Source organism: Tachysurus fulvidraco, chromosome 4 (assembly GCF_022655615.1).
Source record: "Tachysurus fulvidraco isolate hzauxx_2018 chromosome 4, HZAU_PFXX_2.0, whole genome shotgun sequence".
Lineage (NCBI taxonomy): Eukaryota > Metazoa > Chordata > Actinopteri > Siluriformes > Bagridae > Tachysurus > Tachysurus fulvidraco.
Window position 1 is genome coordinate 21847569 of NC_062521.1, and position 14523 is coordinate 21862091.

Sequence of the window (14523 nt, forward strand, 5' to 3'; positions counted from 1 at the left end):
CAGAGTGCAAACAGAGACCTGGGGAAAGTCCCAGTCTCTACTGCTGCGATAACAAATCTCTGCAAAGAAAGCACAATGTCCTAAACTCCCAGAGTGTAAGGTCAATATTGTTATTAACCGAGTAACCAGGTAAAGACTAGGTTAGTAACATATGTCTCTACAAATTTAACAGGTGAACTTCTCACTGTTGAGCCGATTAATTTTGAATCACTTATTGTAAAAATTATTTTCCATGACAACAAACATAGAATTATTACTAATATATATATAAACCACCATCTGCTTCATCAGATTCAATTAAGTCAATTATTAATACAATTAATTCTCTCATAAAAAAAACAGTGAAATGGTGGTTCTTGGTGATTTTATCTGCAATTGGCTTCACCGTTCCTCCTCGAGTGACAGAAATATGATTGCAGCTGCCAACTTCACTCAGTTAATAAAAGAACCAACCAGAATTGGTTGCCGTTCCTCATCTTTGCTGGACTGGATACTACTTACAAATCCAGATAGAATAAGTACATCGGGCATATTGTCTGACAGCTTTAGTGACCACTCAATTGTTTTCTGTGTGGAAAATCAAAATACTCAAACTACCACCCAATTGTATTAAAGTCAGACAATGCAAAAATATAAATACTGAACAATTTATAATTGACCTGGCTAATATAAATTGGACTAGATTTTACTTAATTCCTTCTGTTGAGAATGCATTCGATGTCTTCTATTCTGAAGTTAACAATGTAATTAATCAACATGCTCCATTTAAAACAATTCATGTGAAAGGTCGACATCTCCCATGTATTAGTCCAGATTTAATAAGCCTTTTTAAAAAACGTGATCAAGTGTGGGAAAAATGTAAACAATCTAGAGACTACTGATCAGAAAGTATATCGACAACTTAGGAACCACTGCAAAACACAAACTCGGAAGTTCTAACTATAAAGGATGCCTTTAGTCAAAATTGGAATAATCCTAAACAGTTCTGGAAACATCTAGATCACCTCCTTAATAAATCAAATAATTACTCAAATAATTATTATTAATAGCATTATTATTAATGATAATGTTATTTCTGATCCTCTTATGATCGCTCAAGCATTCAATGCACATTTCTCTCAAATTAGTAGTTCACTATACTCTGATTATTTAGTTTCTTCTAGTTCATCAAATCAAACTGATGGATCCTTTTCATTTTCTAGAATTCAGCCATCTGAAGTATTTCAAGCCATCTCTGAATTAAAAAAATGGTAGTGTTGGACCTGACGGGTTGGAAGCCAAATTTCTTAAACTTGTATCCAGTATATTAATACATCCACTTTCTGATTTGTACAATATGTCTCTTGAGTTCCATTCCAATTGTTTGGAAAACAGCAAGAGTAACTCTAATATTTAAGGGAGGTGACAATACAGATTTAAGTAATTATCGTCCAATCTATTATTTGTACAGTTACCAAAATATTTGAAAAGATTATTTATCAACAATTATATAAATATCTTAACCAATTAAACATAGCTCCTTATCTATCAGGTTTTCGTTCCAGGTACTCTACTACAACTGCTTTACTTAAATTCACTAACGATGTATTCTCCTCCTGCGATAAGAATCAATGCACAGGTGCTATATTTCTTGACCATCTGATAGATCACTACTTGCTCTTGGACAAGCTTAAATCCATAGGTTTTAATAGAAATGCTCTCTTATGGTTCAATGCTTATCTCCATAATAGATGTCAGTTTGTTCAATTCAAAGATGCACAGTCACAGGGTTCTATCATTGGCCCCCTACTTTTTTCTATTTTTGTTAATGATCTCCCGCAAGTGTGTAATAATTGTTAAGTACATATACATATCTATATGCAGATGATACTGTTGTCTATTTTTCAAGCTCCAACTCATTTCTTCTTCAGAACAAATTACAGACAGATCTTAAATCAGTTCAAAATTGGCTTAAAAGTAACCTCTTAAAACTCAAAATGAAAAAATCATTATGTATGCTCTTTGGTACTTTGTTTTTTTTGATAATGGTACTCCAGTGATAAAAGAGACCTCTGTTAAATATCTGGGAATTTGGCTTGATCCAGTATTAAATTTCAAACCACATATTGATTGCATAATAAAACGAACATACTCTTGTTTAATGCCTCTATATGCCTTTATACAGGACATCAAATTGTTTTACATTTAGAGAGAAGGAAAACGAAAATTACCCAATTAATCTTACCAATAATTGATTATGCGGATATAGTTCATCAAAACACGTACAATGTATATCAAACCACTAGATGTTCTATTTAATAACCTGTGTAGGATCATTTTTAAGTGCCCATATAGAACTCCTCATTGCCAATTATATAATCAGCTTAATTGGTTGCAGCCTGATAAAAGATGACAGTATCACTGACTTCAATTTTTTTTTTTTAATATATTTATCTATTTGAACTTGCCACCATATTTGAAAAGATTTTTTGCACAATAAACTCCAACTTATTTTCTTTGACACTCTCGATGTCTAACTTTTATTGTCCCTGTTATGTGCAAAGCAGTTGGTCAGAGGTCCTTCTGTTTTAATGCTCCTTCAGACTGGAATAATCTGCCTCCATCGGTGAGATCTAATACTACTTTAGGCTCCTTTAGAACATTTATTAACCTATTTGAAAACTGATTGTAAATGCTTTTAATTGTAATTGTTCCTTGAAATATCTTATTCTTGAAAACAGTTTTTGTAATTGCTATGGTTCCTGAAACAACTGTCTTTGTAAACATTTATATACCTTGGAGATTCTGAAGTGGCCCTGGGAGGGGAGGGGGGGATCTGTGAGCAGAATTGTCTTGTAATGTTTTGTTTGTCTTGTATTGTATGCACTATATCTGTTGTATGTTTTTGGTCCCCCTTGAAAATGAGATGCTGCAATTAAATTTAAAAAAAAAGACAAACTCCAAATTCTGAAGAATCTGAACATAGTCTGGAATTAAAGCTCAAGCGGTTTGTGACACACTTTCAGAAATCATTACTATTCTCATAGTCATAACAAAACTACACGATTCAAAAATATTTACGGCTTACTTTACTGGTTAGTGAGGGGTATACCTCATGTAGGAGAATTTTTTGTTGATGGTGGGAATGATAACAGTCAAATCTCAAAAATGCTAAAGCCATCAGAGGCCAGAAGCCAAGGGAGCAAAACTGCCTGCACTCTGGGTGGTAGAGATGGCATTCTCCCTCTCCCAGCAGGAGATCATCATCATCTGAACTCATTTTTGAGCAGAAAATAACATTTCTGTTAGAGTGTTATATTGCCCTGGGAATGAAAGAAAAAAACTACAAAAATAAACAAATTATAGCATTTATAAAGCATTTAACAGTCTGTTAAATGTTCTCAATATATTCAACCTGTACCAAGGAGACTTCACATTTTAGAACAAATTTGTCAAGGTCTTCCATAAGTGCAACTGCAGTAGCTTGCTGCATTTCTAACACTATCATTGGCCACATTCACACTGCAAGTCTTAATGCTCAATTCGGGTATTTTGCTCAGATCTGATTTTTTTGTTTGGCTGTTCACATTACCTTTTAAAATGTGAACTATATCAGATACCAGTGTGAACTGTTTGCTGTTTCGAACTGACCCGCCTGCGCACACGAACAATAACAATGACGTCACCCGCAGCACGCCGTTGCACTAAAAAAGTTGGCGAGGTTATGGAGGAAGTATCGTATCATCTGGTGCAAGCAAACATATCATGTAATGCTATAGGGTGATGTATTCAATGCAAACATTATGAGCTGGTTCACGTAACCACTTTATATAACACTTAACCCACGTTACCAGTCACGTTTGTGTCACGTTTTCGCTGGCGCATAATTCTGACGAATGTCGATGTAGATTGACGTAAAAGTCGCATCAAATCCCCCTTGGTTGTTCACACTGCGGCCACATTGGAAAAAATCAGATTTGGGTCTGATTCAGGACCACATATGGAAGTGATATGAGTGTTCACAGATTTGAGTGTTCACACAACTCCTGAAGAAGTCTGACCTGGTCACTTGACCCCAAAAAAAATTGGATTTGGGCCACTTTTACCTGCAGTGTGAACGGGGCAATTTAGGCAGTTTCCATAGTTTGTGTTTCCACAAGACACAGTCTGCTAGAACCTACCCACAGCACTCATTTTAGACATTGAGTGCAACTGTCTAGCCAAGTCGAAGTGTCATCTTACCAATGACCTTGTTCTTAAGTCTATATTATATATGATATTTTTATATATAAATGATATTTATATATATAAATCAATCAGTCCTTGGTTTTGGTATCTCTTAGTCCCCATGATAACATTTTAGCCAGGACAAACTTCTAAATCTAAAATCTAAAAATCAAAATCAACGAAATCAAATCAAGTCCGCTGGGTGTTTTTGTAAAACCGGTGGCCTACAGCAATAGTCCAAACTGTAATTAGGCAAAAGAAATTCTTATGTAGGTAGCTTTCATCGCTTCAGTCTCTCTTATGCTTATAATCCTTTTCTTCTTTAAACAATATGCCAGTCCTCATATGAGATTAGCTGTATTGTGTTTCTATATTTGTTCAGCTTAATTTTCAAGTTATTTTTTTCTTTATCTCAAGTTGTGCATATTTGCTTCCTGAAACACATTTCCACGTTAGCTCAGCAAGATGTGAGAAAAATCTCAGCATTCTGCCGTATTGAAAAGTAAACATTGCTTAAGTGCTAAAGCTTTGTGACGAGGCCTTGACCCTTTTAAGCCCTTTCGTCTGAATTAAGTTACTGCTGGATCTCCTGGGAAAGCTATTACAATGTCTCCCCTGAGATTAATAGATCAACATCAACAATAGCATTAATCCTAAAGCTGAGATTATATATATATATATATATATATATATATATATATATATATATATATATATATATATATATATATATATATATATATATATTTATATTTTACACATACACACACACACACACACACACACACACACACACACACATATATATATATATATATATATACACATATACACACACACACACCCCTAATTGTGTGAATGACAAAATGACAAGGTTTTACATGTTAAAATTAGAGTTTGATCAACAAAAATATTCCGGTTGTTCTATCTTTCTCAGTATTTACTTTTACCAGGTTTAGTGACATTTCAGCAAAGACCCACAGCACTAAACATGACTTGCAGAGTACTGCAAGCAATGCATTGCGTAAAAAGACAAAAGTATTTGTCTAAACTAGTTCACATTTTATATTGTGATGATTCAGTGTGATTCTCACAAGACAGATCATAGCATGCACATGTGGTCTGCTGCTTTAAATTTGGTCAATGAGAGCGGGCAAGAACTGTCTGTGGTCACAGAGAGAGGACGTTTGACTGGCAAAATCTCCGACCTTTTCCTGTACCACATCATTTTGTGCTTAAATTGGAGACTAGCACCTAGATTGTTTGTTTTTGGTAAACATACTGAAGCCTTCAGGAAGATATATATATAATGACACCAGCTGAAACTGGTTTGAGCGGTTTGGGTTAAAGAATCCCAGCTGTTTCTCTGCAGCATCGAAAATTCGATGGAGTTATGAAATAGATAGCACTTTTCCAAAACAAAGATTTGACAGGTGCTAGCTTTCATTGGTGTTAAAGTTAAGGCTTCTGCAGTGAATTCATACGTCATACAGCTGCAACCTGAGAGCAGCAAAAAACACCACCAACAGACTAAACTAATAATTATACTTATTTCCACAACCCTATTTTGAAATCAGAGAAGGTGTATGAACCAGTAGTTAAGGCACTGGCTGCAGAACAGAGTTATTCTTTTACCCAAAACAGTAATTATGCAACCAGTTTAAAGACCTACAGTACACTTCTAGAGCTGGAAACGGAATTGGTCTTGCTGTGATACTGCTACTGTAACAAAAACTAGTAAACAAAAACTAAAAAAATATATATATACAATTTAATCTAATAAATTATATCACTAAAATGTTTAGTCCTTTTTTTAAAGCCTGTTAGTATAAATTTAGAATGCATCCATCCATTTTTCTAGCATTTACCCCATTCTCAAGGAACCTGGAGTCTATCCCTGGGGACTCGGGGCACAAGGTTGGTGACACCCTGGATGAGGTGCAACTGTGCACATCCTCATTCATACACACATTTTAGAAATGCCAATCAGCCTACAACAGAGGTGTCCGATCTTATCTGGAAAGGGCCGGTGTGGGTGCAGGTTTTCATTCCAACCAAGCAGAAGCCACAGAACAACTAATTAAACAGGTGGAACCTGCACCCACACCAGCCCTTTCCGGATAAGATTGGACACCACTGGTCTACAACAAACATCTATGAAATGGGGAAGGAAACCAACGTACCCAGAGGAAGCCCCCAAAGAACGTGGAGAACAGATTGGAGGCAGGAAGACAGAATTTATATTTCTGGATTTTTCATTTGTGTCCCCTTTCCCCATCCACCTCCTCGCATAAGACAGCTACAAACAGAGAAGCTGTAAGGCTAAGGCATGCTAACATCGTATAGCAGTATAAACCGCTTGGAGGAAAGTGCTAACTACCTTTTTTGTATACGAGTTCACAGATATATTTTCCACAAATGGCAATTGTCAGTTTCCCTCCTGTTCAGCCCAGATTTGCCTTGAAACCAGGCACCAAGGTCTTGCTGTTAACAATCTAGAATCTTCAGTAAGTTTTATTTATACATTTTATTTATATATATATATATATATATATATGCTTTCCTCAAAGAGCATACTTCTCTTTGTTGTGCCTTCTCGAAAGCTTCGCGTTCTTGAGATTCTTCAGACTTTTATTTTATGTGGTTGAAACTCAATATTAATGTGTGTGCTGGAGCTCTGGCCCCGGGCCAAGTTTCACTACAACTTCTGTCTGCAGCTCTGCATTACACATGCTCCTCGACAGAGAAAGCAGCTGCCATTGAGGAGATTAAATATAATGGAAAATAAGCCTTTCAGCCTGAGGAGTCGGCCATTCTTGGGACGGTGGTCACCTAGCAACGGGTGCTTGACCACTCCATTGTACAAACTTGTGTTAAGCTTTTGCCCCCTCATTAGAGACATTCCTTCGAGTGAGGTATTAAAAGATTAGGGCACACAAACACTATTTCACTGACTTTTTCCCTAGGTCTTAAGGATAATTGCAGATCTCTACATGTGGCCACAGAACAACTTACTGTCTTGATATGAAATTATTGAGACTAGTACGTCCAGTGCTGTGAGAAAGCTATGTGCCTGAAGAACAATGTATATTTCACCTTTTCCCTAGTGAACAATGGCACAGCTGAATGACCTGTGGGCTGCCTTATTCAACGTACTCCTCCTTACGAGGCGAGCTGAAAGCGTGGCCTGACAGAAAAGCTCTGGCGCACAGTGGGTGGTGGCGTGAGTGCAGACCTGTGCAAACACACACTACTTTTCAATTAAGGTCAGCAAGCTTCTAGTGTTGTTCGTCACAAACCCGTGGAAGGACAAACAAACTGAACTGGGTTAACAGTTATGGTGCGACAAGGGAACACGGGGGTAGACACTGCTGCATTGCACAGCTGGTTGTGCCTATTTTGTGAAGATTTTTGAAGAACAGATTAAATACAAAATTGAGTCTTAGTCTGCATGTGTTTCAATTAAACCTATCTGGTTTCAATCAAACTTTTGTGCAAGTTCATCATTCAAGGCTTCTTGGACTTCATTAGAAACTCCTGCCAACGTTTTAACTACAGAGCAAACAAGTTAATATCTAGTGCACACTTTAAAATGCTCTACTTCTGCTGGCTCAGAAGTTTCCTCCGGCCCACTACAATACAGAGAAGTCAATTTACTTTCATCTGTCCTTTTCTGGGTTAAAGGATTAGCAGCTTTGTTTAAGTCATAGCATTAGACCAGTGGGAACCCAGAGGACCAGACAATACCGATTCCTTCTGTGAAAGCAGCTCAGGCAAAACACCAAGATGTTACACAATATTTACACAACATCATCCGACATTAGAAGCAATGTGGCAGAAATTAGACACTGTTGGTGCACAGGTGGAACTGAATTAATCATGTGGGCCATCACACAAACCATCAAGTAAAGCAAGGGTTTAAGCAGGAAGACCATGTTTCGTGTGAAATCTGCCAAATATTTACTAGTGAGCTGCTGAAACATGCTTTCTGTTCTCAGAAATCTTGTTTTCAATCAATTTCTTGAAAATGCCTTTAATTTTCCCCAAACACTTGAATGCTGCTAATTGTTCAGATTACAGGAAGCAGAAGTAACTCTTAAGAAATCAAAGGATAAAACCTTTTAAAAGGTTTAAAGAGAGTAACAGGCATTTATTTACAGCTGTGTGTCACCTAGTATGTTGTATTATTGTGCAAAAGGTCAACATGAGGTATTTACAAAACTTTTTCAAACATTTCAGAAATAAAAACAAATTAGGTATGCAAGTATTTCCTCATTGCAAAGTTTAAATAGAACACACATTTGCTGAATCATGGAGCTGAGGGAAGCTTTGGCAAAGGCACAGACATTTACAACACTAAAAATCTAGCCAAACGAACCCTTCGCTAAAAGCCCCACATTGAAAAAGCAGGTGATCACATCCTAATTAATGAAACTGTCCCTGGTAGAACTGTAATGTGAGAAATACGCTACAACGTGAACGTTCATAGATTTTTGTCTATTTGTTGCAGGCCTGGTAGTTTGGAGACATGCATACATCATCTGTGATGAGACCAGCTGTTCAAACCCTTACCTCATTTCACATCCTCATAACTAACCAACAAGCAACTCCCAAGCAGAAGCACATGCGTACGCGCGCGCACACACACACACACACACAAGATGGCACTTTTCTAAAGCGGTAACACCGAGATTAAACTTTTGAAAATGGCATGTCCTTGATTTATTGTCCACCCACAATCCTTTCCTTACACAAACACGAAAAGACTTCACATTTCATGTGGAGAAGACTTTCCAAAGTACCATATTTTCCTGCATTATTTGCTGCGAAATACATTTGAAGTTAATAGTGCCTGAAGGGAAAGACTCCAAATGTATTTGGTGTTTTCTTAAGCATAATTAATGTGAATGTCATTTCAGAAGTTCTAGCTGATGTAAATTGGTACAGCTTCATACATTCTTGGAGTGCCCTCTCAAATCCTGTACAGACTCACTATAGTGTGCAAACATGACTCAAAACAAATAGAACACAGTTTCTCTCTAATAAGCTGATAAAGCGGTCAAAGAAGCATTTCTAAAGTGGTCGGCTGTAAAAACAGACATGAGCATGTGATGTGGAAACGCTGCCATCACTAGCTAGCTACTTAACAGTTAGTGTCAAAACTTTTTACATGTTTATCACGTACACCGCTGACATCTCAGCTAACTAGCTTTGTACGCATTTAATGGACGACGGTACCTAAGTTTATGTACTCGATAACCCCATAAGTGCAATTCTCCCATCAATTTTCCTCTCAAAACTAGTGAGAGAGTCTGAAAGAAATCGGACATCATCAGACGAGCAAGATGAGTTAATTTTTTTTTTTTATTATTATAGGATTCCAATTTCTTTTTCACAAGACGAGAACTTTCGGTGGTGCACACAGTGTAACCTACTCGAGTCTGGTCACCGGAGCAAAAAGGTTTCTAACAGCCTTAGGTTTTTACTCTGTGTACAGAGACCGTGTAGTTACTGAAGTGATTCTGACTGTACTTGGGAACAGTTCCAAAGTGTTTATTTATCCAGAAAGCATGTCCTTCTCAAAAACTTCATCCGTTTTAAACCATTTAAATGTTGAAGCACGGGTTTAGTAGTTCATGAGATCAAATGCTGAATGAAAGTCTCAGGTCAAACATTTTGATAAGCGTCAATTTCTAAGAAACGTGGCCATGTGAGGATAGTATTTCAAAATGAGACCGAGCACTAATGATTAACGGACTAATTGCGAAAGTCAACAATAAGTGACAAACAGCGTGAGCAATGCAGGAGAACAAACTGCAGCAGCCCTATGAGAGAAGATAAAGGTACTTTGTTCTTAATAGTGTTATTCAGGGGCTGAGTAATAGGAGTTAATGTTAATATTGATATTGTTATAATTACTTTTCTGAGACATGGTACACATCATATCTGTACCTTTTTACAGATTTTTTAATGCCTTAAGAGTTTTGCGAATCTAAATATGGTGTATTGTGAAACTTGATGTATGGTGATATTTCACACCCTCTCGCCACCACAACTGCTATAATTCTCTTACTGTTGCTGGACTTTAGATCACGGTGGATGATGGGCACGGCGGCTTCCTCGTGCAGGTACTGCATGCCCTTGGCTATCTGCACGGCCCAGTTGACCAGGATGTGTGGCGGGATGCGTCTGCCGGTTAGCGCGCGGTTCAGCGTGCCTCCTTGCGCGTACTCCATCACCAGGCATAGGTTGGGCTCCTCCAGACACACGCCCTCGAGCCGGATAATGCTGGGGTGGCGCAGCATGGAGAACAGCTTGGCCTCCTGCTTGACGCTTTCCGCGGTGGCGGTTATGTCCTCGTCCGGGTCCTGGCGCGCCGCCTTCACGGCGACCTCCTGCTCGCGCCATGTGCCACGGTACACTTTACCAAAGCCGCCGACGCCGATGATCTCCTCGAGCACGAGCTCGCTGAACGGAATGTTTAAAGGATCTCGTGATGCGGATGACGCTGAAGATGCTGGTGAGGACACCGCCGCCGGTCTGTACACAGCCGGTTGGTAGGTGACGTAGTTAGATGGGAAAATCCCCACGCGGTGATTGAGCTTGCCGGTCCACCAGCCTTCATCGCCTGACACGGCCGCATCTTTGGACAGCACCTCGACCACGTCACCGCGCCGCAGGCTGAGCTCGTCCTCGCCGCTCGCCTCGTAGTCGTACGCCGCAGTCCACAACGAGCGCGTGCGCGCCGGCGCCGAGTGCGCGCGAGAGTTCCCGGCAGCTGCGGAGGATGAGGAAGAGGAGGAAGTGGAGCTCTCCGGCCAGCCATGCTCCGCTAGTCGCCCCTCACCGTTCGGGAAAACGGCCCGGGGAACATCCATGACTCGGCGTCTGCGGCGGCACCATAAGGTGCGCTGATGTCCGAGCGGAGAATGAACGTAAACTGGGGTCGCGTTACCGCTCGAGACATGCAATAACCACCGGGGAAACGGGCGCGTGGACGCGGACCAGTCTGCGTCTTATCCGTTAACGGGTCTGACTCTGACCTGTCTGTGTTTGCCCATTGCCCCTAAACCACGTTAAACCAGCCTGAGACTGTAGAGCGTCTCAAACCTCAGTGACACACACACGAGTCCTGTTACAACCAGTCACATCTGTATTATAAACTAAAACGTTTTCACTTCACTTAACTGTCGCTAAAGTAAAACAGACACAAGACCCGCTTTGTAAAGGCCACTATGGACTTATTAGCTCGCGTGCTAACGTTAGCTAACGTACAGGTGCAAACTTCGTGCTACCTGCTCACTAAAACACAGAATAAACGTACAAACCGAACACACGCTCACGTGTTTCAGCTGACAAAACGTGTTTAAAAAGGTCGGTGTTTACTTTACAGACTTTCTCCACACCGTATGGTGTCGTTTCCTCAGACTATGAGCTAGCAGAAGAAGCTAAAAGTTTACAAACACAACCGCTTCATTCACCTGACTCCAGTTAGCACAAACATGTCGGATAAAATCGCTTATAAGACAACTCTTCCGTCTTACGAAATAAAAATCCATGGACACGAGTGAAACCCCGAGACCCCGAACTGTGTATGAACGCGAACGGTTTAGTTAGAGCGAGTCCAAGAAGTCCAGTAAGTCGGTAGAGAAAGTGTGCGGAACAGCGCCATGGCGTCAGCCTGCCTCCGCCACTCACCCTAACGACACACACACAAGGAGGCGGAGCCATAGTCAATCACTCAGAGCACCAACCAATCACCTATCAGCGCTCCGTCCCACGCGCTCTCACTGCTATTTTTTTGTTTATTACAGCAGCATTCCGTTGCTTCGTGGAAGCTATTCAGTGGAGTCCGATTGGCTAAGCAACCCCACGTGACCTTTACACCTCAGCGTGGGAACTTGGCATAGAATTAGTAGAAATAAAGAAATAAAGAAATAAACAAAGCTAACCTGTTTTTAAAATATTACAGGCATCTCATTGGAATTCCAAATAGAAATCTTTCTCTGGCAACGTTTTACTAAACCTTCATAGTAAAAACCTTGATAAAACACCTGCATAATAAAATCTACTTTTGTACAACCAATTAATCCTTTTAAAGATAATATAGAAATATAGAAAAATTTAAATTTTGGAATTAAATGCTTAAAAAATATTAGTTTCCATTCAATGCCTGTTCACAGATACCTGGGCACTTTATCTTTCTAATAAGGTCTAATAAAGTCATGATTTTGGTCAGCATGGTTTTAGGGAAAACTGTATTATTTTTTCTATTTTTAAAATGTTAAAAACAAGCACTAATAGCTTTCTTATAACATTTTCACACTGTATGATTATTTCAAGGATAGGCAGACATCAGACTCTTCAATAACTGAACTGAACTGTACTGAGCACACCACAGTACACACACACACACACACACACACACACTCTCTCTCTCTCTCTCTGTCTCTTTCTTCGCACTCTTTCAATTCACATCCCTGTCTACAGCATCACCATATCAAACTGTTTACATGCTGATTTTACACACTGTTTTTCACACAAAACTTTACATTACCTCATGTAACTGCTGCTATAATACTATTTTCACTCCAGTAATTCTGCACATGCAATATTGATTGAACATACAATATTTACACTGTTTTTTATTGTCTTTTGTGTATTGTCTTTTATTTATTTTTTTTGTTTGTCTTTCTGTCTTTCTTTCTTTCTTTTGTCCTGCACGTCTTTCTGTCTTCTGTCCTGCACTGTCTTTCTTTTGTCCTGCACTGTCTTTCAGTCTTTCAGTCTTTTGTCCTGTACTGTCTTTCTGTCTTTCTTTTGTCCTACGCTTTGTCTTTCTATCATTTTGTCTTGTCTTGCACTGTTTGCACCAGGTTGAACATATGCACTTTGTGTATCTAGGGCTACTTACTAAGTCCCAAACTCTATCTTTGTTTTATGTAGCCCCCTGGTCCTGGAGAAACGTTGTCTCATTTGACTGTGTACTGCAACAGCTATATATGTTTGAAATGACGATAACTTCTTGACTTGATTTCTTGACATATTGAATTATACATAATTCCATTTCTTTAGCCCTCATACTGCATGCTGATACTTGCTCATGCTGCAACTACGAACCTTTTAATATGTGTTAATTCAGAGGTAAAAGCTTTTAAACCAATGCAAACTAAATTTAAAGTGTTTATGTTCAGAAATGTTCAAATCCCAGAACAATCAAACCTTGATCTAAACCCTTAACTTAGCTCTTATTTTATAATATATAATAATATAAAGTAATTCCAATTTACAATACATTCACTGGCATCCCCGTGTTACAGCAATGTTTCTTCTTTTTTTTGACAAGTAATGTATTTTCAAGCGCTCCATATGCCTATAGAGCGCATTACCGTATTGTGTGTAATATCAGCCCAGTTGTGATTTAGAGGAGGAGAGCTGGACCGCAGAGTAGAGGTGGGGGAGCATGATTCATTCAGGAGGGCAGAAAGGAACATCACATACCAAACACTCATCATCATCATCATCATCATCTCTCTCTCTTTCTCTCTACATACACACACACACACACACACACACACACACACACACACACACACACACACACACACACACACACACAAACACGCACGCACACCAGGAAGATGGTGCCCAGCTTGCACCGCACAGCATCATTCCTACAATAATGGAACACCAAGACGACGACAAGATGACTAGACGTAAAGCCGACAAATTACGAAATCCTCTATCATAAACACCCGCAACATGTAGGGGACTAATTCATTCACCTCGGGAAAAAATCGTGGAGATGGCGGTGAGGGTATTTTATTTTATGGAATGATCTGGTTTTAGTCTTTGCCTTGGCGACGATGGGCTCCCAGGTGCTTCAGACGTTCCGACAGGGGGTGTGGGCTTCCCTGACCGGCGGATGGTACCACGATCCCGAGCAGAGTAAATTCAACAACTCCTGCCACCTTTATCTGTGGCTCTTCTTGCTCATGTTGCCTCTGTCCTTGCATCTGGTGAGTAAATGGAAATGAGTCAGCAGTCAACGCCATATGGGCATGAATAAAAGCTGGGAATTATGCATTACCACTCATATACGCAGTCAGTTCTAGGGGTCCAATCACCAAGGCGTATATAAAAATATATATAATTTATACATATACACTGCGTAAACAATTCTAAGCTATTCTAAACAACTCTACTGTAATGCAGTCCCCTTATTTTATTTACCATCCTTTGTCCTTGCAATGTTTTTATCTTCTTCACTACACTCATTAGAAATAACCTGTACATGTAATCTGTATCTTTCACCTC

General features: G+C 39.3%; 2 protein-coding genes across 4 annotated transcripts in view; one reads left to right on the top strand and one right to left on the bottom strand.

Moving 5' to 3' along the window:
• Positions 1–12272, bottom strand: part of map3k21 (mitogen-activated protein kinase kinase kinase 21) — a 51135-nt gene extending 38863 nt beyond the window's left edge. Inside the window, exon 1 of one of the 3 annotated variants that reach the window (XM_047812439.1) lies at positions 10280–12272. In XM_047812439.1, coding sequence (XP_047668395.1) covers positions 10280–11084 — 805 coding nt within the window. In that variant the 5' untranslated portion in view covers positions 11085–12272. The remainder of the gene's footprint in view (positions 1–10279) is intronic. The other 2 variants (XM_047812440.1, XM_047812441.1) reach the window with 2 other exon arrangements.
• Positions 12273–13637: 1365 nt separating this feature from the next.
• The window catches only part of pcnx2 (pecanex 2), a 30354-nt gene continuing 29468 nt past the window's right edge, over positions 13638–14523 (top strand). Inside the window, exon 1 of the mRNA XM_047813037.1 lies at positions 13638–14225. Within this exon, the coding sequence (XP_047668993.1) occupies positions 14073–14225 (153 nt within the window). The 5' untranslated portion in view covers positions 13638–14072. The remainder of the gene's footprint in view (positions 14226–14523) is intronic.